Genomic DNA, 23,099 nt, shown 5'->3' on the forward strand with positions numbered 1-23,099 from the left:
TGGTACGCAAAAAATCACTTGAGGCTCTTGGTCGATCCTTGCAAGATTTGCGTGGCAATGTCAGACCATTTGGGAATGCAGTAATATTGCTTGCAGGAGATTTCAGACAAAATGTTACCTGCTATTCTTCAATCAACACCAGCAGATGAAATAAATGCTTGCCTCAAATACTCTACTGTTTTGTTCCATGTGAAGATATTAAACTTAACTCAAAATATGCATGTCCAGTTGCAGACTGTTTGATCCGCACAAAAACTTTTGCATCACTTGTGGGAAATTGGGTACGAAAAAGTGCCAGTTGGTCAGAGTTATGGGCAAAATTTTTTGACTTTTAACTTCTGTAATTTCTGTAATTTTATTTCATCAAAAGAATAGTTAGTTTAAAAGGTTTTTGCAGATATTCAAATTATAAGAATTCCATTTGACTGAGTGAATGAGCTATTCTTGCAGGTCAATACAAAGATGCCCATGAACTTAACGCTATTATTCAATGTAAAATTCCAAGTGAGGTAGTCAAATACAAATCCATCGACACTGTTGTGAAAGCAGATAAAGTGGTTAATTATCCAACAGCTATATTTGCCAGGGATGCCACCGCATGTATTGCAACTGAAATTTGGTGTATTAATTATCATGTTGTGAAATATAAATCAATCCAAGCTTTGCAATGGCACATAGTTTGCAGTAAAAGAAAATTAACAAACAATATCATAGAAACAACAATCTTAACAGGACCTTTCACAGATGAATATATCTTCATTCCATGCATTCCTATGATTCCACCGGATACATCATTACACTTTAGGAAATTGCACTTTCCAATTTTATTGTCATTTGCAATAACCATCAACAAAGCACAGGGAACAATCTTTACAATTGTGGGCCTTACAGTTACACACTGACTGTTTTTTCACATGGACAATTTATGTTACGTATTCAAGAGTCACCAAACCAGAAAATCTCTATATCAGCTAAGAAAATGGAACAACAAAAACTGTGTACCCATGCAAAATGGAAAATTAAACCTATAAGAAACATGCTTTTTCTCATTTTGGAACTTTTTCCATTGCGCCAATTTGAGCCACAGCAACGCGTGGCAGGGTACAGCTAGTATTTTTTATAAAGCGCAAATAAAATAAAACATTCAATTTAGAACATAAAATGGATGGAATGCATTTTTATATAACTTTTTCGTTTTCTTTTTTGAAAAAGATAAATTTCTTTAATTAAATAAAATCAAAGTTTTAAGAATTGTGACAGTAATTTTAGAAAATTTTCATATGAATTTGTTTTTTGTTCTTTTTAGCAAACATTGTCTTCCATTTCCGTTAGTATAACTGTTCCGAAAATGAAAACAAAAAAGGAAAAATATTTCTGGCAAGTTTATATGACCTTGTTGAATTAATTCAAACACATCTTGTACGTATTAGTTCAGTATCTGGGTGGATGCCAGATACATCCAGATTGCAACTGTCTGTTGCTTACATTCAGTATATTGCCATCTATCTCACAGAGGGGAGGATTTTGTTTGTTGTCATGAACAAACTTTTTTCAATCACTATGGATATAATAAAGGTAAGTTTATAAAATGCAAAAATTCTCAGTGGTAGTTTACCTATTGAACTTCATAATGAAAGATTGTTATAGTGAAAAAGTCTTAAATCGTAGTATCATTATGATTTTAAACTAAAATTAACAATAAAGAGTGAAAGTGAACTTGTACAGATTTTTCTTTTATTTTAAGATTTAATTTTTGTTTTTTTTTATTAAATCTTTGTGCAGAAATTGTCGATTTCATTTGTTTAAAATTGAAATCAAGTTTATTAAAGGTTAAAAATCTCATCCGCTTTTGATCAAATTCTATGGTTGCAAAACTTACTTCCAAAGGAAGAAAACAATGACACGATGATAATGCACCAATTCACCCAGCTCTTCAGTTGTCAATGTTTTTGCATGATGCGCAAACATTCGGCTGAAGTTAAATATTGCGTCTGACCACCACAACGAGATCTTAATATTTCATTAAACATTTTTGATTCATTTAAAACAAAAACAAATAAAAAGTTGATACTCAATTTGAATCATGACAAGAACTGAAGAATGGAGATAAATTACTTTGAAAACAATTCAAACATCATAGAATTCAAACTGAATTATTGCCAAGGTGGTCCCAGCCCATATTAGAATAACTGAAATTTGAACATGTTTTAATTATTTCTTCAACCTGCGTGTAGGGGAGGGGGGAGATAAATAGAAATTCGACACAAACTTCGAAATCAATTCATTGATTTTTATCAAATTTGATACAGTTATAAGCTCTGCGCGCACACACACGCTGAAGTCAATATTTGTGTTATTAAAATCAATATTTCATTCAAATAAGTTTCAATAAATGTTAAATTCTTTACAGAATCTATAAACACTATCGACATTCAATCTGAAATTGATTATGACCATAAAATAATTGTATTTTTTTGTTTAATGAAAAAAAAAATAAAATTCAACAAAGAATGAAAAACATACTTTAAAAAGGTTTAAATATTTTTAATATTATTTTTAAATAAAAAAACGCATTAAATTTTTAATATTATTTTTAAATCAAAAAACGCATTAAATTTTTAATATTATTTTTAAATCAAAAAACGCATTAAATTTTTAATATTATTTTTAAATAAAAAAACGCATTAAATTCATTCGTTGAATTACAGCTGGAGGATTTTTTTTATTTTTAGATAAAAACTCCAAACACATTTCTTACTTTATTATTTTTTTTAAATACTTAACTCGCACTAATGATAATAGCAAATCTACTGTCATTATTGAAATTAAATTCAAACTTTTTCAAAGTAATTCTGGACTATAACAGTAAAATTAGAATAACTGATTGAAAAAATATTCTATCTCACAAAGAAATCAACTGTCGTGCTTTAAGCACTATTCTCCAGCCCACAGTCAATGCTGGGTATGATGCTAATATATAATTATTTTCACAATCAGACAACGTACGATGCTAATATATAATTATTTTCACAATCAGACAACGTACGATGCTAATATATAATTATTTTCACAATCAGACAACGTACGATGCTAATATATAATTATTTTCACAATCAGACAACGTACGATGCTAATATATAATTATTTATTTTCTCAATCAGACAACATACGATGCTAACATATAATTATTTATTTTCTCAATCAGACAACGTACGATGCTAACGTATAATTATTTATTTTCTCAATCAGACAACGTGTGATGCTAATACATAATTATTTTCTCCATCAGACAATGTACAATATTTAAAACACGTCTGCCAAGAATAGAATCAAGTAAATAAATATTTACTTGATTCTTCCGGCCTTGGCAGACGTGTTTTAAATATTCTCTTCAGTGCTTTTTCTGTGCACATTTGAACTTTTCTTTTAATGATTTTGAACTCATTCCATTTGTGATTTTTTCCAAGGAATTCTGCCTTTTGGATCATTTCGGACCATCTTCCAGTTACGCAATTCCTTTGGAACTTACCTGTTGGATTGGAAGTTTTTAATTCGACCGTGTTTGGATTTTACCATTCTTGGATTTTTTACCCTTCACCGGACTATCAATTCATGTGAAATCTTTTTATCATTTTTTCTTTTACCTCCTATTTCCCTTACCTCATTCTTTTTTAACCAAGTAAGATCTGTGACTTACTTGTGGTTTCATTAAATACTTTTACATACAAAATCCGATCCCGCATTTTGCTAATTCCTGCCCTCTGATGAGAAGGTGAGTATTTCTTCGAAACTGCGTGGATTAAGGACTATCCACTTATCTTGTGCTTCCTTTTTAAAATTAAATGTGTTTTTAACTCTTTTTCAAGATGTTTTTTAACATGTTTTATTAATCATTTGTTCATATATATATATATATATATATAGATACACACACATGCGCATATATATATATATACATATATATACACACACACACGCGCATATATATATATATATATATATATATATATATATATATTAGTGATGGGATGATTCCGATATTTTCCCCCGATTCCGATACAATCATTGATTCCATACTAACAATACAATAACCGATTCCAATTCTGATTCTCATGAATCTCTAAATATTCAACTGTAATATTGTTCCTTAATTGGAATTCATTTTTGAGATGAGCATTATATACATTAATTTATTTTTATTTTGGACTGTTACACCTGACGAAGGCCAGAGGAATAGTTGGCCGAAACGTTGTGAAAAAAACCCAAAAAACAACAACCAATAAAGATGAAAAACAACAAACTAATAAAGATGAGAATAATAGTCCGAAATAAAAATAAATTAATGTAAAATTGTTATTTGTTTCGTGATTACGATAAAAACATGTTAAATGTGCAGATAGTTTCTCAAGCGTAAAAACACATTTGTGTGTGAGGAGGTGATCTATGCATTTTAGTTTTATTGGAGTTAAAAACCAATATTATTTTATCATTTACTACCAGCAGTGGAAGATTTGACTTGAAACAAAATCAAATAAAAAGAATCGTTTTTTGGCACTGGAAAATAGATGTAAATTTTTCCAATTCACTCAAAAGTTCTAATTTTTCCGTTTCTCGATTCCGATTAATTGTCTCAACACTCTTATATATATGTGTGTGTCTAATACGAGTGAGTCTTGGAAGCTGATGAGTGTTGAACATTTAACAAAAGAACATTTTGATAAATATTATGAAGATGAAATTGTGTTTGTGAGTAAGAAATCGAAGCTGCTTACCTTAATGAGTGGTGGATAGCTTTAAATAATGCAGCAACAGGCAATGTCCGTATAAACGTGTTTGTACCGCAACCCATTTGGGGAGGGGAGTAGGGGTAATTATTGTTTGCAAAGCAGTGGATAATGTTATTAGTAAACAGACGTTTCATGCAAAAGGAAACCAGAGTTTTAGTTGAAGAAATCTGTTTTTATGGTGAAGAACCGAAGCATTTCTATAAACATTTGGAGCAAGTTCAAAATCACAATAAAAAACCTGTTTAGTGGTTGCCAAACTTTGTTAAATCCTCAGTGTACAAAAAAAAAGTGATTTGCTAGTCCACTTCAAAACTGTTCATCTTTTTTCGAGCAAATCACATCAAAACGGAAAAATCTTATTCAACTATCTAAAAGAGTGGCTAACTTAATAGGTCCTGAACTGTCAGCTAGGTTTCAACCTCTGTCCTATCGATGAAATATTGCATCCCTGCCTGATTTACAAGTATTTTAATGGTAGGTGCTCTAATGACCTACAAGCCCTTGTGCCTCCTCAACGTAAATACCCCCGACAAACCCGACAAGCAGCAAAATCCCACCCCTAAACGTTAGAGATCCCTAGATGCCCAAAAGCCTTCAACTCTAATAGTTTCCCTAGAACTGCTGGACTTTAGAATTCCCTTCCGGGTTCCTGCTTCCATGGCTACACTGACATGCAGAAATTCAAGTGTAATGTAAACAGACATCTTGCTGCTCAACTCCCTACGTAGTATCCCTGCAAATTATGCCCCAAACAGTAGCCTCCTACATCAAAGTGGCGCTTTGCCTTGTTTGGAGTAAAAATGCAATAAAAAAATAACTAACTAAATAAAAAAAAACAAATTGATTTTAAATAAAATTTGCATATTTTTTAAGCCTACATGTAAGAAACATTTAAACTCTTCAGTGTGAAATTCTCACAACATGAAGTGGAATAAATACATAGAAGACTTAATTCTTAACAAAAAATATATAATCACTGTCGTATTTTTAATTGTCAATGTTTTTTTTTTTTATTTACTAATTAATCTCAATTTACTTGGCTTCACATAAGGGGGAAGTTAGAACGGTTTTCTTTCATGTGGTGGTCATTCTGGGTGTAGATGATCTTTGACACAATTTCATTAAATAACAGTAAAAGCGATATATTTGTTCAAAGTCTTCACACCTATAATTGAGCAAATTACCTTAATGAACACATGTTCATGGTCATAACTGATAATATTCTTAAGTATTAGGTTTTGGCATATCTTTCAACATCTCTCCCAGGTTGTTCTACCTACATGTATTTATGTCTCTACTAAGAGAAACCGGGTTATATTCATATTCATTACAGCAGTTAGATATCTAGTTTTTGGTACTAGTGTTTATTATACCAACATACAATTTTCTTTGTGAAAAGTTGGTATTTAAAAATAAATTAGCCTGGGTGCCTGGCGTTGTGTGAATCTTAAATTCAGGATGTCAGAACAGTTTTTTTTGTTGTTGTTAATTTCAAGGTCATTATCATCGTAACAAAATCATATTTCTTATATTTCTTAAAAGAAATGGCAAAGTTATTTAACATTTGCAGCACAAAAACCGATATGCACATCAATATTGCAGAATACAAAATTCTGGTGGGAATTCATATTTGTGTTGCATGAAAGCAGAATTATTCAAAAAATATTTGCATTTGGTAAGGAAAAAATAATTTCGTGTCAAACATATAAACAACGTTTTTTTTTTTTTTTTTTTGCATTTTTTTAAAAAATATATCAAAATAGTTTGAACTTGTGATAATATAAATTATTATTAAAATATTAGGGTTTTTTTTCTTTCTAACTGATATTAAAGTTAAAAACTTCAATGTCAAGATTAAAACTGATCTGTCATAGAAACAGTAAATGAAACTAAACAGCCAACTAATTATTTTCATTATAAAAGAAAACTTGGAATTAAAATAAGTGTTCATATTTTTAATTATATTTTGCATATAACATTCATAAGGAATTGGAATAGAATCAATTTCAATTAATATATAAAGTCATCTTGCCCGACTTTCTTTGTTAAACTGAATTAGAAATGGATCTGACAAATCCATATTTGATTCTAACTCGCCATTTCTTTTTTTATCCCTGTAGTATGTTCTTTAACCTTAAAAAGTGTAATTTGTTCCAGTTTATTTATTAAAATAATTATTCTGGCAAGGAGAAATATAATGGAGACAATTTTAAATAATCACATGAAAAGATGAAAATAATTGCTATTTTAATATAAAGGTATAAAGCAGAGTTATCTCCCTTTAATTTGTAGCATTTTAAAAAATTTTGTCTCTGCAATATTATTTCCAATATTTCCTCAACATTATGAGTTTTGTTTAATAAAAATCGAATTGATAAAACAAAGAAACGATTTTGATTTTGAGAAAGTCAAGATTTATTTTGGAATGGTTAAAAATTATTTGTAAAATGTCATCTAAACGTGGTTAAAATTATTTGTAAAATGTCATCTAAACGTGGTTAAAATTATTTGTAAAATGTCATCTAAACGTGGTTAAAATTATTTGTAAAATGTCATCTAAACGTGGTTAAAATTATTTGTAAAATGTCATCTAAACGTGGTTAAAATTATTTGTAAAATGTCATCTAAACGTGGTTAAAATTATTTGTAAAATGTCATCTAAACGTGGTTAAAATTATTTGTAAAATGTCATCTAAACGTGGTTAAAATTATTTGTAAAATGTCATCTAAACGTGGTTAAAATTATTTGTAAAATGTCATCTAAACGTGGTTAAAATTATTTGTAAAATGTCATCTAAACGTGGTTAAAATTATTTGTAAAATGTCATCTAAATGTGGTTAAAATTATTTGTAAAATGTCATCTAAACGTGGTTAAAATTTTTTGTAAAATACCATCTAAACATGGTTAACATTTTTTGTAAAATACCATCTAAACGTGGTTAAAAATTGTTTGTAAAATACCATCTAAACGTGGTTAAAAATTGTTTGTAAAATATCATCTAAACGTGGTTAAAAATTGTTTGTAAAATATCATCTAAACGTGGTTAAAAATTATTTGTAAAATACCATCTAAACGTGGTTAACATTTTTTGTAAAATATCATCTAAATGTGGTTAAAATTATTTGTAAAATGTCATCTAAACGTGGTTAAAATTTTTTGAAATGAATTAAAACTTGATACTCATTTACTTTTTCATTTAAATTATTTGCAGAATTTCAAAGATTTTACGATTATAATTTCTACCATGAACATTCCTACAAGCTTATGAAACTGATGGGTGCTTGATTACATTGGTGATTTTTTAAGCCAACACATTTCCGGTGAAAACATTATATACTTTCATGTCATGGCAAAATTAGTATAAAATTCAAAATAAATGTTCCTGTAGAAGATGTGCTAAATGTATTTTTAACAAAAAAAAAAAAATCAACCACAATTACATTCTAAAACGTGTTGGTTTAAAAATGGTGGGCCCATAATTTGTCAATTTAAATTAAGGGAAATAATTCAGTTTGTCATACTGAATTGATTACATAACTCTTCCACATAAAAACATACAATAAAACTCGATAATTTGATAAATTTTATTTTTCTACTGGATCATTTTTTTTTTGGAATTCATACTAATTTTGCTATGATGCATAAGTGCCACAAACATGTTAAAACATGTTTTAAGCTATGTATGCATCATTAGATTACACAATTTGCTTTGCCACAAACACATTATATAGATGCTATATAACATTTCTTTAATTTGCTATAAAAAAAATGTGTGCTTAAAGAAGATAAAGCTATTGCCATTTACCCTCGATGGGTTGAACCAACTTCCTCCAAATGAGAAAGTGTCATGGGAATATCAATTTCACAAGAGGTCTCCAGTTGCATGTATACAGAACACAGAAATATTTACAATTGCATGTATACAGAACTCAGAAATATTTACAAGAGAAATTTGAATATAACGAACCCCATAAATGTTATAAATACCTAGAAAAAAAATGACTATAATTTGTTTGAAAAATAGTCATTCATTTACATGCAACAGTTTAAAGTAAAAATAAAATTTAGTCAATGCAGCACTTTTTTAATATGTAGAAATTCTTAAATTGTCACCTTAAAAAAAAATCAGCTAAAAGAAAATTAGTTTAATCTTTTGGAAAGAGTTAACATTCCTTACTAGCTTTTCTTTCTTTTTATGTCTTTCTTTGGTAATAGAACACATAAATATTTACAAGAGAAATTCGACCATAATGGATACCGGGCAAGTCATACAGCTAGTTATGTACAAAAAAAAATGACCAGAACTTGTTTAAAAAACATTCTTCTACAACAAGCAACAGTTTGAAATAAAAAGAAAAATTAGTCAAACGCCATTTTGTTGCATTTGTTCCTTTGATTGTAATGACTCGACTGACAGAGCAATGAATATTTGTCCTCCAAAAATACATTTGGATATGCTTGTGGGTCTTTAGTTGAATGAGGTTAGGGCTAGCAAATGTTCGTAAATGTCATTGCAATGCAATCCACAAGATCAACAATGAAATGGCCAAAAGGTCCTTGTATGGGCGAGGGAAAGAGTGAGGCCTCGAGATAAACGTTGCTATCCGGCAGCTGTGGACTTTGGTTCTTTTTGCTTTTCAATTCTGAAAGAAGAGAAGAGATTACCTGGAGAAATATCAGTTTGAAGGTTCATCGGTTCACTGGAAGACTTGGTCATTTGCTTTGGACTACTCTTTACCGATAACGTCCGTGGTCGGTTATTTATTCGTCGGGTCAAGGAGGAGAAGCCAGTCATCATAGAGCTGCGGGTTCTGCTAGCAGAAGCATTGTTGTTGGTGGCAGCAACTGCTGTCAACCACACAAGTTGTTAGTATTGCAAGGTGAGAGAGAGAGAGTTAAAAGAGGTAAGAGGGGTTGAACAAAAACATGCAGGACAGACGCACATTTACACTTTAAAAGATGCGCACGAATGCGCAATGAACAGTTCAAATGCAGATTTAACTTCAGCATGTTGATTTGTGCACCCATTTGTACAAATATTGAAATTAATACCCCCCTCCTTTAAACTATATTTTAGCGGACAAACTGTTCGTATTTACAATCAGTATTAGAACTTATCAAAGTTGAAATTAAGAAATTATTTTTCATCGTATTGTTTTGTTTAAATCAAAGTTTCACTCTCATTTGAAATTTAGAAATTGATGATTTAAAATTCTAATCCTATGCAAGGAAGGGTTCGAATACATGCACACCCTTAGATGTATGCACGCAAAACACACAAGAACTAAGCACTTTTTAAAATCCATTAACATAAACCTTAAAATATCCACAATATTTCTACATTCATTCAAATATTCCTAATAATGCACACATATTAAAATAAACCAACAACCGACATTTATTTGAAAATTCAATCATGAACCTATTTTTTAAATTTTACAAATTAAAATGCACACACTCATATTAAAATACTAAAAAGAAAAACTTAAAAATTCCTTTAATGAAAAGTTTGTTTAATTGAATCAAGTTAACAAAGCCATCTAAGTGGAGTTCCCAAATGAGGACTTAACTCTCAAAATATATAAATAGTGAATCAAAATGCAATTAAAAAAATGGCACTTTTTCATATATCAACCCGAGATTTCCACAAACTTATTTGGAGTGCCTGTCAGATGATGGGAAGAACAGGAAACGGTTGAAAGCAGTTTTCTGGATATTAAGACATTTTTTCCAATGTATTACTTAATGAATTTTAGTGGTCGTCGCCATTCTTAACATGGGGAGGGAAGATTGTAACAATTTGCATTTTTTGTAATAAGGCTTGCCCAGCCATTTCCAGTTATTCTAGTCATCTACCAGGTACACCTGAGTAACTTCATGGAAATCATGAGTCAATAAATATAGAAGCATCAACAAATTGCTTTTATTCTTTGATTTCTTCATAAACTTTGAAATTCAATTATGTCGAAAGAGGATTTATTTTAAAAGATACGACAATCATATTTTATGTTCTAAATTTTTTAGATGAGGGCTGATTGTTTATATTACTTGTTTTGATCGGACTATTCTTCTCATCTTGAGTATTTTTTGTGCAACGTTTTGGCTGATTTAGACTCAACACCCATCATTTTGTTATCTTGAAAAAGATGGAAGAAAAGTTAATGACTCCGTAGATGGTTTCGTATCTTGGAATTGTTTTTTAGCCATGGTTTCATCTCCTCGCCTTTGCTAACCAATTTTTTTTTTTTTTCACACATACGAAACCATGACCAAATAACAAAAGACAACTCCAAGAATGCAAAATTGTCTACGGAACCAGTAACTTTTCTCCTTTCTTATCGAAGAGAACAACCAACATGCCTGATGGAGGTTGAAGGATAACACTGACCAAAACGTTGCATAAAAAACAATAGTCCAATCAAAACAAGAAATATAATTATATTTTATGTTTTATGGCATATCAACCCTTTTTAATGTTGAAAAAGAATATCTATTGCAAAAGATTCAATTAGCTTGTCCATTTTATGACATATCAACTCTTTGGGAAAAATAAAAAATATGCTTTCAGAACGATTTATTTATAAGATTAAATTGAATACAATGTGCTATTTTACCCATAGCTGGAAGGAGAAATTAGGTGTTTATGCATTTTTCAACAATAGTAGTGAGCAAGTGATGGCAATAGATTTGATTCCATCAAACCAATTTCTTTATACCAGCAAGCATTGTATATCTTTGCACTTTTTAAAACATTATTGTCTTCACTAAATTAGCATAGAAAAAAGGTTTTGGACTTTGATGAAAATATGCATCAATATTTCAATCTCATTTCCTTCTATGGACGAAATAAAATTGAAATTTTGATAATGCGACGACAAAAATAATTGGTGTTGGACTTGTAGGAACATGTTACAAACTATTAAATGTCACAAATTTTGTATGCCATTAAATTAATATTTATATTTAAGCTAATCATTTACTTGAAACGTACTTAGTTTGCCCATACCAATCGTAATGGGCTAAAAAAATCTTTCTCATAAACAAAGTTTTTTTTATAATGAAAAAAATATTTTTTTTAAGTAAATTTTAATCAATTTAGAAAAAACGTCTAAACTCAATGAATGCCTTTTTATTGAGTTCCGAGCATATATAGTGTAGTATAATAATTCTCCACGTTCCAAATATCAAGTTTTCTCAGTTGGTAATTCTTTACATTTCAAAATGTATTGATTAGAAATAGTTTCGTATTGTGACTAACAGGCTATGCTATTAAAAAAGTGCTCCACCGAAATATCTCCAGTTCTCTCCAAACTTTGCAACAAATGCTTTAATGAATCTTGCTTTCCTGCCTGCTGGACAACTGCTTCTTTGGTACCAGTTTTCAAGAATTCTGGCGAAAGAACTGACCCAGCAAATTATCACCCCATTAGCCTTCTCCCACTTTTCGCCAAAATATTTGAGTCCATAATTAACCAAGCTCTAGTTCATCAACTTACAGATGCTAAACTTCTGACCAACCAACAATATGGATTTAGGAAAGCTTGTTCCACAGCAGACATCCTCACTGTAATCTCTAAACGTATATACCATTCACTGGACAAAGCAGGGGAGGGTAGAGTGGTAGCTCTAGATACATCTAAGGCTTTTGACAGGGTATGGTATGAAGGTCTTCTCAGAAAAATCAGATCATACAGTATCACTGGATGAATACTTAACATGATTTAATCCTTCTTAGATAAGAGAAAAATCCAGGTTGTCCTCGACAGTCATACATCTAAACAATATGATATAAATGCGGGAGTGCCTCAAGGATCTATCCTTGGACCTGTATTATTCCTAATATTCATAAATGACCTCCCTGACAAAATTGTCTGTGAGATGGGTATATATGGTGATGACACCACACTCTATGACAGGAAAAAAAAAAATGGCAGAAACACTAAAGGATGACCTCCGATCTGTGGTGAAATGGGGACAAAAGTGGATGGTCACATTCAATGCTGCCAAGATTAAACTTGTTTCCTTCAATGATTACAGGAAACCTTCTCTACCACCAATAGCAATGGCCAAAGACTTTATCTGAAAGTACATCTTTTAAACTCCTCTGTCCAACATTCACAGGAAACATGAGTTGGAACAATTACATTGAGAGCATTGCCAGAACCGCTGCAAAGAAGGTAGGCTCTCTCTACCGTGCTAGAAAGCTACTAACACCTGAAAGTATCCTGTATGTCTATAAGGCCACCATTCGCCCATGTATGGAGTATTGTTGTCACATTTGGGCTTGTGCCTCTGCTACTTGTCTCTCACTCCTAGACAAGGTTCAAAAGAGAATTGCCAATCTGATAGGTACTGAACTGTCATCTAAACTTCAGCCTCTGTCTCATTGACGGAATGTTGCATCCCTCTGCCTGTTCTACAAGTACTTTAACGGTGAATGCTCTGACGAACTGCAAGCACTTGTTCCCTCTTGACATAAATACTCCCGACAAACCCGACAAGCAGCTAAATCCCACCCCTTCACAGTAACCCCTAGATGTAAGAGAGCCTTCTACTCCAGTAGTTTCTTCCCCAGAACTGCTAAACTTTGGAATTCCCTTCCAGGTCCCTGCTTTCCCAACTATACTGACATGCAGAAGTTCAAGTGTAACGTGAACTCACATTTTGCCGCCCAACTCCCCACATAGTATCCCTGTAGCTTATGTCCCTGATAGTAGACCCTACATCAAAGTGGCAATGTGCCTTGTTTGGGGTGAAAATGTAATTAAAAAATTATTTTTAAAGTCATCTTCATAACTGAGAAGGAACGGCAGAGTGCGTCAGTTACATGAACCATGTAAGTTGTCCAAAATGGTGTTTTTATAAGTTTTTTTTTTTTTTTTATAGTAAACATTTGAAGAGTACACGACTAAATATGCAGCATTAACATAATTTTGCAGACTTGTTAATCACAAGATAAAACAATATGGTAATGGGTACATTTTGAAAAATAATAAATAACCAACTGAGAAAACTTGATATTTGAAACTTGGAGAATTCATTTCATAAGGGATATATTTTATGTATCGACCTTCAGTATTTACTTCAAAAGTGCTCAATGTATGAGTATAGCTAGATAGTGTTTTGAAAATATGGCAATTAAGCTATACAGAATTTTCTGTATTTTATCCTCATGAAGATTGGTCAGATTATTGCCACGACAAATCTTCACGAGGATGAAATGTGGAAAATTCTGTGTAGCTTAATTGCCATATATATACTAGTTTACACCCTCCACTAAATATGAGACAAAATAATTTGTTTAAATATATTGATGCACTTTTTACAACGTTATTGTCTCCACTTATTTGACCCGTCATAGCGAAAGAAAGGTTTCTGGACTTTGTTTTATGTTTATAATCAAGCAATTCAATTTTCTATTGCTGTATCAAATGCCAACATCATATTGATAAATATTGTGCTGATGAAAATATTTATGTAATTGTCAATCTTCCACACTTCTGTAGATTTCATAATAAAATTTTATTTTCAGAAACTTGTGTACATAATAGCAAATATTGTTGAGGATGAACTTTGATGAGTATAATCATTGCAAAATAATAAGTCACACATTTACATTCATTAGTTATAATATAGAGAAGTAAAATTATATAAACATCAGAAATCCCTATACAAATCAATCTCTGTTTCAATGGTGTTAATCGTCTAATCAGGAGTTCAACAATTATAGATTGTTGAACTCCTGATGGGACCATTAACGTTGTTGAAACGTAGATTGATTTGTGCAAGGATTTTCTGATGTCTATATAATTTTACTTATAAAAGCTCTACAAATGTATTGAGCACTTTTGAAAAGATATTACTTTTTTATTACAATACATTTTAACATATATATATATATATATATATATATATATATATATATATATATATATAATTATTAAATTTTAGTAATTCAATAAATTTAAAATTTATGACGTGAAATGGTTAAATTTCAAATCAAAAGATTTTTATTATTCTATGTAAGACAAAGAATACATTTGAAATATTAAAACTCCTAATATATCAAATGTATTCTTTGTCTTACATAGAATAATAAAAATCTTTTGATTTGAAATTTAACCATTTCACGTCATAAATTTGAAATTTATTGAATTACTAAAATTTGATTTATTTGCTCTATCTTGTATATTGAGCAATTTTTATTTAGATGGGATTGTCCTTATAGAATATTATTGCCAATAATATTTTGTAAGACCTATAATCACAGGTTTCCATACCAGTTGATTTGTTGGATAACTTTATTCTGAAGTATATATATATACATATATATAAACTTTGTGATTCAACAAAATAAATTAAATTTTCAACTAAATAAACGAAATATATTTTAGAATTTAAAGAAACATAAGCGAATAATTATGGGCTGAAACTAACAAAACAAAAAAAAGGGTGTGGAAAGCATTAGTATCACAAGGTGATGCAAGTAAAATGAGAATTGTAAAAATATCAAAAAATTGACATTTGCTTTGAAAGAACAGTTTGCTTTAGAATTAGATTTTATCAAGTTTTGCTTTAACTCAGTTTAAACACAACAAAGTTTTAAATCAAATCCGATTTATGAAATTTTTGTCTTTAATTTGTATGATTTTGAATTATTTGAGCCACTGTTTCCATCTTGAGTTTTATTCTCTCCATGTTTCAGTTTATATAATTTGTATTATTTGTTGCGGCCAATGTAACCTCTGACCTTCTTTAGGTGTATCTTGTCAAACTTGGGAATCCTTCTGTTAAACTTGGCAATCTGTATGAAATTTCAAATAGAGCCCTTCATTTAATCCACAGAGATAGTATGCTCTTGTTCTGTCAGCCATGACCGGATAGAAGTCTTAAGTAATTCTCAGTTGTATTTTTAGTATCGCCTGCACTGAGGATTGAACCTTTAACCTCTAGAAAAGTGTCACTTAGAACTGAATTTTACTTTGTACTTTATCCATTATAGCAAGTTTCATAAGTTCGATAAGAGACACTTAAAGAAGGTTGGAGGTTACATTGGCTGAAGCATTATGAAAACAACACTTAAGATGAGAACAATGGTCCGAATAATATAAATTATTTTAATCGAAAAAATTCAAAAACATCATTTATATTGTTTTGTTTAACAAGGAAACAATTTTTAATTTCGTTACACAAAATCAGAACGGAATCATTTCTTTTTCAAATAAGTAAAAAACAGTTCGATGTTGGCTATGAGCATGTTCCGCTGAGAAATCTGGGATCATCAGCAATGTATTATGAGGCTAACATAATAACTTTCATTATTATTGATTGCCAAGAGACAACACAAAGTTCTTGCAAAAAGAATATACAACTTTTAATACAATTATAAGAGTGAATCTTCAGCAGCTGAAGAAAAAGTTTCTTAATAACAAAAAAACATCACAGAAAATTAATCATGTTGAATTCGATAAACGTGGTTTTATTTATTATCCATTTTTCTTAGTACTTTTAGTATCAAATTAATTTATTTAATTTATTTTGTATTTGGAAAAAGTTACACATTTGGTTTATTATCAATTTTTGAATTTGTTAATACACAGTATTACAACAAATTTTGAATCTAAACAAATTGTTACATTTTTTTCTTTAAATATTTTTTAACGATATAATATCGTGTGGATTTCTGTTTTATTGTTAGAATCCTTTGAGATGAGTAGTTTGTATATTTATTTATTTATGGACTGTTATCCTCATCTTTTATAGTTGTTGTTTCACAACGTTTCATTCAGCTATTTCTCTGGCTTTCGTCAGATGGTTAACTGCAATGGGATAGGATTGTTGAGTCTTAACTGTATAGGATTGAAGCTATTAGAGGATTAGTTCGCCAAAACATTATGAGACAACAACAGCTATGGAAGGCAGTAATTAATGAGGATACAGTTAAGAGACTCAGCATTCCTATCCCGTCATGGTTAACCACCTGACAAAGGCCAGAAATATAGTTGGCCGAAATGTCATAAAACAACAACTATAAAGATGAGGATAATAGTCCGCAAATAAATAAATAAATATACAGTGTTTTGATAGGAACTGTTTTTTTTTTTTAATTATTCATTTGGAAATTAATATTTTCAAAATGGATTTTAATTTACTTAAGAAAAAAAAATATAACAATCTGTTTGGGGTTTTAACTTTTGAAAAATTTATTGAAATTTAATTTAGAAAACTTTTTAACGCTGCGTTGTATGCTGAATAAGTATTTTGTTCATTATTCATTTCTCCTGAACAGAACTTTAGTTTGAGAACTTCTTGAACACATTGTAGAAAGATTTGTTCTAAGAAATATGAAAATTTTATTTAAAGAAAAATGAAGGTTTTATTTTCCGACATATTCAATATTCCAGGTTGCTCAGTTTGGACCGAAATTATTAGGGTCAAACTCTCCACACATAAAATGCTGTCACATAAACAAAAACAAGCTTAACTTTAAATAATAAAGATGAGGAATTTCAGAGGAAAATTTATTGCTGTGGTCCCTAACGATGATTTTGATTGCCTGGAAAATCTTGGATAAAATTAAAAATAGGAAAGAGAAATTGGTGTGGCTGGTTAAAAAGGTTAGGCATAAAAAATGATTTTAAAAAGGATTGAGCAGGAACTTGGAACTATCAGCATTGGGTATCACGGATTTAAAAAAAGTTAATAAAAGCTTAGATTTCATTTTTAATTGAATTGTTTATAATGTTAACTCATATTCATAAGTAATTATCCAAAGAATTTTCGAATAAAATCAAACATAAATTATAAATTGTTAAACTCAACCATTTAATCGTTTTAAATTGTTAAATCTTTTTTTTTTGTTTGATCCATATTTTCTGTGAAAATCCATTCAGCGTCATTCACAGACGCAGCCATATTTATTTAAATTTTTTGAATTATTTATTTTTAAGAGAAAGTAACTTCATCTTACTGAATCCTAAACATTTCTTTTCTTTATTCTTTTATATTTTTCTATCTTTTACTCGTTCATGCAAGATAAAAGTTTTGAACAGTCGTGTCTGTTGATGGATTTGTTAATTGGAAGTATAAATCACTTCTAAAAGTTTTGAATGAAAAGTTAATCTGGCCTGACTCAACATATTGAAGCAGTTATCAATTTTATGTACTTTGGGGGTAATTCAAATTTTTTGTTAACAACTTTTGTTATGGCTATAGAAGAATGTGTTTATTCTCAGTCTTTTACAGGAATTTCATCAATTTGTCATTTTCAGTGACATTTATAAGAATTGAATGTCAGTTGAAGATTTTAATAAACAATTTATTAAAATGAACTGCTTTTCGCTTTTATTAGCTTTTATTTTTTAAATTGCTTATGTATCAACATTTGAATCAGTGATTGAAAATAATCTTATTTCATTATTTTCATAAGTTTATTCATAAAAAAAAACAGATGAATTGGTTGATAATAACTTTAGGGAAATCTTCTAAAATGCCATTTGGTAATATTTGCAAACAAATTGTTACAGAAAATCATAATAACAGTAAGTTATAGTCATTTTAATAGATACACGAAAAGATCAAAAAACATTTTGTCAAGTTCGAAATTTTTTAACATGGTTGATGTAATAAATCGTGCAAAGCGCAAGGGGAATAACTCTTTATACTACATGATAAGGAACGTAACATTTTTTCAATCAAACCATGTAAGTTATTTCATTTGTGGCATAATGTAAACATGATGTCGCTAGTCTCAGTCTTTTTTTATGAATACTATTATGGCATGTGTTTTTCAGAATTGTCTGATCTATTCCTGCTCCTTTGTTTTAGCTCGTTTGACTCGCTGGTCTAGTGGTCTTCATCAATTCACAGTTTTAATACTTTATTGTAATACAGCTTCCTATTCCAGTGGCTGCTTTTTATGAACTGCAAGCTTGTGGAATTCTCTTCCTGCTGACTGTTTTCCTCTTACATATACTTTTCATCTTTTCAAGACTAAGATGAATTGATATCTCCATGCTTGTTAGTTCCTTATACCAAGTGGCTTCACGCTTTGTCTGAAGTGATTTCCAAAATAAATAAAATTTAAAAAACACAGTTCTTTCCCTTAACTTACTGTAGCCATATTACAAAAAATGAAAAATGATGAAATATATTTTCATTATTTTGTGTTTAAGATTCAAATTACTATAACTTATTGTTTTTTTTTGTTTTTTGTTTTTTTTAAACTAAATGTAATGATTTTCTGAATCAAGTCGTTTTCTATGATGGAAGTAGCTTATTTCTGCTTGCCATTATCATACATTGTTCAAATCAACTATGCATGAATATTCATTTCCAATACAAATTTGGTGACAAACCTGCCAGTAAGTTCTACTTGATATTTATATCTTCCCTACAGCAACATGATGTGAAAAAAAGATTGGAAAGTAGAGTTTGAAGAGAAATCCTTCCAAAAAGTATCTTTTAGGATTTCCTTAAAGTTAATATTAACCAATGATAGCACACTTTCACAAAGGCATAAACAAAACAAAGATTTATTGATATCAACTTTTAAGATAACAAAAACAAGATCATATGACCTGAAGAGAATGAAAGAATAAACAAGCAATAAAAAAAATATTAATAGAAAATGTTGCATTCAAAATAAAATTACATTTGCATTCAATTTCTACTTGAGAAAACAAATTCAAAAGTTACATTCATTTTATGAGAAAAGAATTTAGGGATTGAACCCTGTAAACAGAATAAAATCCTCCTATTGGTATTTTATTTCTTCCCCATAAGAGCAATATGTGACACAAGGTCGTTTTTAACGTGGAGGAAAACCAGCTCCCAAAAAAGGGGAACTCTGGCAGTAGGTAAAAATAAAAATTGCCTTAGTATAGAGGAGTTTCCCCTACATTGACTAAAGATAAATTAACTTTAGTGTATCATCAGAACAGATACTACACTCGGATCTTAACCCAAAAGCCAGTTCCTATTTGCATTCACCTAAAACTGATGTCAACAATAATAACACAATATTTGCTATTAAAGGAAATTTTTTGTTTAAAACAAAAAAAACAAGAATGTTATTTAAAAGCAACATGTTAGATAAACTCATGTACAATATTTAATGATAGCAGTGCATAAATATTATATAGCAGTGCATAAATATTATATAGCAGTGCATAAATATTATATAGCAGTGCATAAATATTATATAGCAGTGCATAAATATTATATAGCAGTGCATACATATTATATAGCAGTGCATAAATATTATATAGCAGTGCATAAATATTATATAACAGTGCATACATATTATATAGCAGTGCATAAATATTATATAACAGTGCATACATATTATATAGCAGTGCATAAATATTATATAACAGTGCATACATATTATATAGCAGTGCATAAATATTATATAACAGTGCATACATATTATATAGCAGTGTTATTGAACATAATATTCTGGTTAACTAATATTCAGTTTTTGTTCCAAACCTTTCCTTTTGAAAATCTCAATTATACTAAAGAAAAAAAATAAGATGAAACACGGGTCTGTGGATGTTTATATAATATACATTTACTATTCTAGGAGAGAATATTGATGGATGAAAAAGAGGGTTTTTATTTAAGATAATATGCAAGAATCTACTCTAAGTGTAATGGAATCTTCTACTTAAAACGATTAAATATGGCAAAGTTTGTCTTCCATTATTGGCTGGCATTCATTTTTGTATTACGAAAAACAAATTACATACGATCGATAAACGTGTGCACACATGTGTCCATTTGTTGGTTATCTTACGACATATCAGAAATATCGTTAAGAAAGAAATAGCGACAGCTAAGAGAGAATTTACGGAAACCACTAAAAAGCGCATCGAAGCACAAAAACTAGGAACTCGAGACTTCTGGAAAATCTACAACAGTGTAGTAAATAATGGGCAATCGACAATTCCCCCACTAACCAACAATCACGAGGTTGTCTCCTCAGCAACCGACAAGGCTAACATGCTTGCCAGTCGGTTTGCCTCAAACTCCACACTGGACCCTTCCAACCACCCCCTACCTGACTTTCCTATGCGGACAGACGCCACACTAGACGATCTGAAAACCACCCCTGCTCAGGTGCATGCTATCATAAAAAACCTTGACACCTCAAAAGCATGTGGACCCGATCTTATCCCAGCTGTGCTATTAAAAAAGTGCTCAGCCGAAGTAGCTCCAGTTCTCTCCAAACTCTACAACAAATGTCTTAATGAAACTTGCTTTCCGGGCTGTTGGAAAACTGCTTCTGTTGTACCAGTATTCAAGAATTCTGGTGAAAGGACAGACCCATCAAATTATCGCCCCATTAGCCTCCTTCCACTTTTTGCCAAAATATTTGAGACCATAATTAACCACGCTCTAATCCATCATCTTACAGATGCTAAACTACTGACTGACAAACAATATGGATTTAGACAAGCCCGTTCCACAGCAGACATCCTCACCGTGATCTCTGAACGTATATACCAATCACTGGACAAAGCGGGGGAAGGCAGAGCGGTAGCTCTAGATATATCTAAGGCTTTTGACAGGGTATGGCATGAGGGTCTCCTCAGTAAAATCAGATCATACGGTATCACTGGTAGAATACTTAACATAATTAAATCCTTCTTAGATAAGAGAAAAATCCAGGTAGTCCTCGACGGTCGCACATCTAAACAATATGATATAAATGCGGGAGTGCCCCAGGGTTCTATCCTTGGACCTCTATTGTTCCTGATATTCATAAATGACCTCCCCGACAACATTGCCTCTGAGATGGGTATATATGCTGATGACACTACACTCTATGGCAGACACGACAGGAAGACGAATGAACACATTTCTAAAGAAATGGCAGAAACACTAGAGGAAGACCTCCAATCTGTAGTGGAATGGGGACAAAAGTGGTTGGTCGCGTTCAATGCTGCCAAGACTAAACTAGTTTCATTCAATAATTACAAGAAACCCTCTCTACCACCAATAGCAATGGCCAACGACTCTTTATCTGAGAGTCCATCTTTCAAACTCCTTGGCCTAACGTTCACAGGAAACATGAGTTGGAACAATTACATTGAAGGCATTGCCAGGGCCGCTGCAAGAAAGGTGGGCTCTCTCTACCGTGCTAGAAAACTACTAACACCCGAAAGTATCCTGTACCTCTATAAGGCCACCATTCGCCCATGTATGGAGTATTGCTGCCACATCTGGGCTGGTGCATCTGCTACTAGTCTCTCGCTCCTTGACAAGGTTCAAAAGAGAGTCGCAAATCTGATAGGCCCTGAACTGGCATCTAAGCTTCAGCCTCTGTCCCATCGACGAAATGTTGCATCCCTCTGCCTGTTCTACAAGTATTTTAGTGGTGAATGCTCTGATGAACTGCAATCACTTGTGCCCCCACGACGCGAGCACCCTCGACAAACCCGACAGGCTACTAGATCCCACCCCCACACTGTAGAGGTCCCTAGATGTAAAAGATCTTTTTACTCCAATAGTTTCTTCCCCAGAACCGCAAGACTCTGGAATTCCATTCCAGGTCCCTGCTTCCCCAACAGTACTGACGTGCAGAAGTTCAAGTGTAACGTGAACCGACACCTTGCTGCCCAAATCCCTACATAGTACCCCAGTAGTTGTTGCCCCTGATAGTAGCCCCCTACACCAAAGTGGCAATTTGCCTTGTTTGGGGTGAAAATGTAATAAAAAAAAAAAAAAAAAAAAAAAAAAAAATATCAACCCTTTTGGGTGATTTAATGTCAAATACAGTAATTTATGAGAAAAGTTTTTATGCTTCAAGTTCTTTATATTTTTAAATATTTATCCATGGAGTTTGGTTTGATTGTTTTGTGGCATATCAACCACTTTTGAATCATTTGAACATTGAATCCAGTAACGTTGGAAAAAGGTTTTATGCTTCAAGTTCTTTATATTTTCAAATGACATAAATGCATGATGCATTTTTGGTCAGGAAACCGGTATCTTCAGACAGCCTGATCCGATAGCACTTTATGCTCTAGCAAGTATTACCACTTCAAGCCAATGTGGAACTAGGAGGCAACTTCCCATTCTCCACAGCACCCAAATGAGGTCCTCACCACAGGATGTCTTAAGGTTATACCCAGGGCCAGTGGCCATTATGGGCTCATCTAACACGAGCTACACAATGCATTATAGAAATTGGTGATATTTTTTTTGACGTTATATATGATGTATAACGTGTTAGATTTTTACAGTTTTAAATCAATTTAATGAAATTTTATCAATTTTATGCAACTGATCTGCAAAAGTCTAA

General features: G+C 31.3%; 1 protein-coding gene across 39 annotated transcripts in view; it reads right to left on the reverse strand.

Annotated features, from left to right (window-relative positions):
• The window catches only part of LOC145284419 (TBC1 domain family member 5-like), a 331,181-nt gene that overhangs the window by 12,186 nt on the left and 295,896 nt on the right, over nucleotides 1-23,099 (reverse strand). For 26 of the 39 annotated variants that reach the window (XM_080133179.1, XM_080133181.1, XM_080133177.1 and 23 more), the window contains one exon: nucleotides 9,455-9,637. The exons of 6 other annotated variants lie outside the window; for them this stretch is intronic. In XM_080133179.1, coding sequence (XP_079989305.1) covers nucleotides 9,455-9,637 — 183 coding nt within the window. The remainder of the gene's footprint in view (nucleotides 1-9,454; nucleotides 9,638-23,099) is intronic. 7 more of the 39 variants (XM_080133178.1, XM_080133182.1, XM_080133201.1 and 4 more) reach the window with 1 other exon arrangement.

Source organism: Euprymna scolopes, chromosome 9 (assembly GCF_053919585.1).
Source record: "Euprymna scolopes isolate OS-2025 chromosome 9, ASM5391958v1, whole genome shotgun sequence".
NCBI lineage: Eukaryota > Metazoa > Mollusca > Cephalopoda > Sepiida > Sepiolidae > Euprymna > Euprymna scolopes.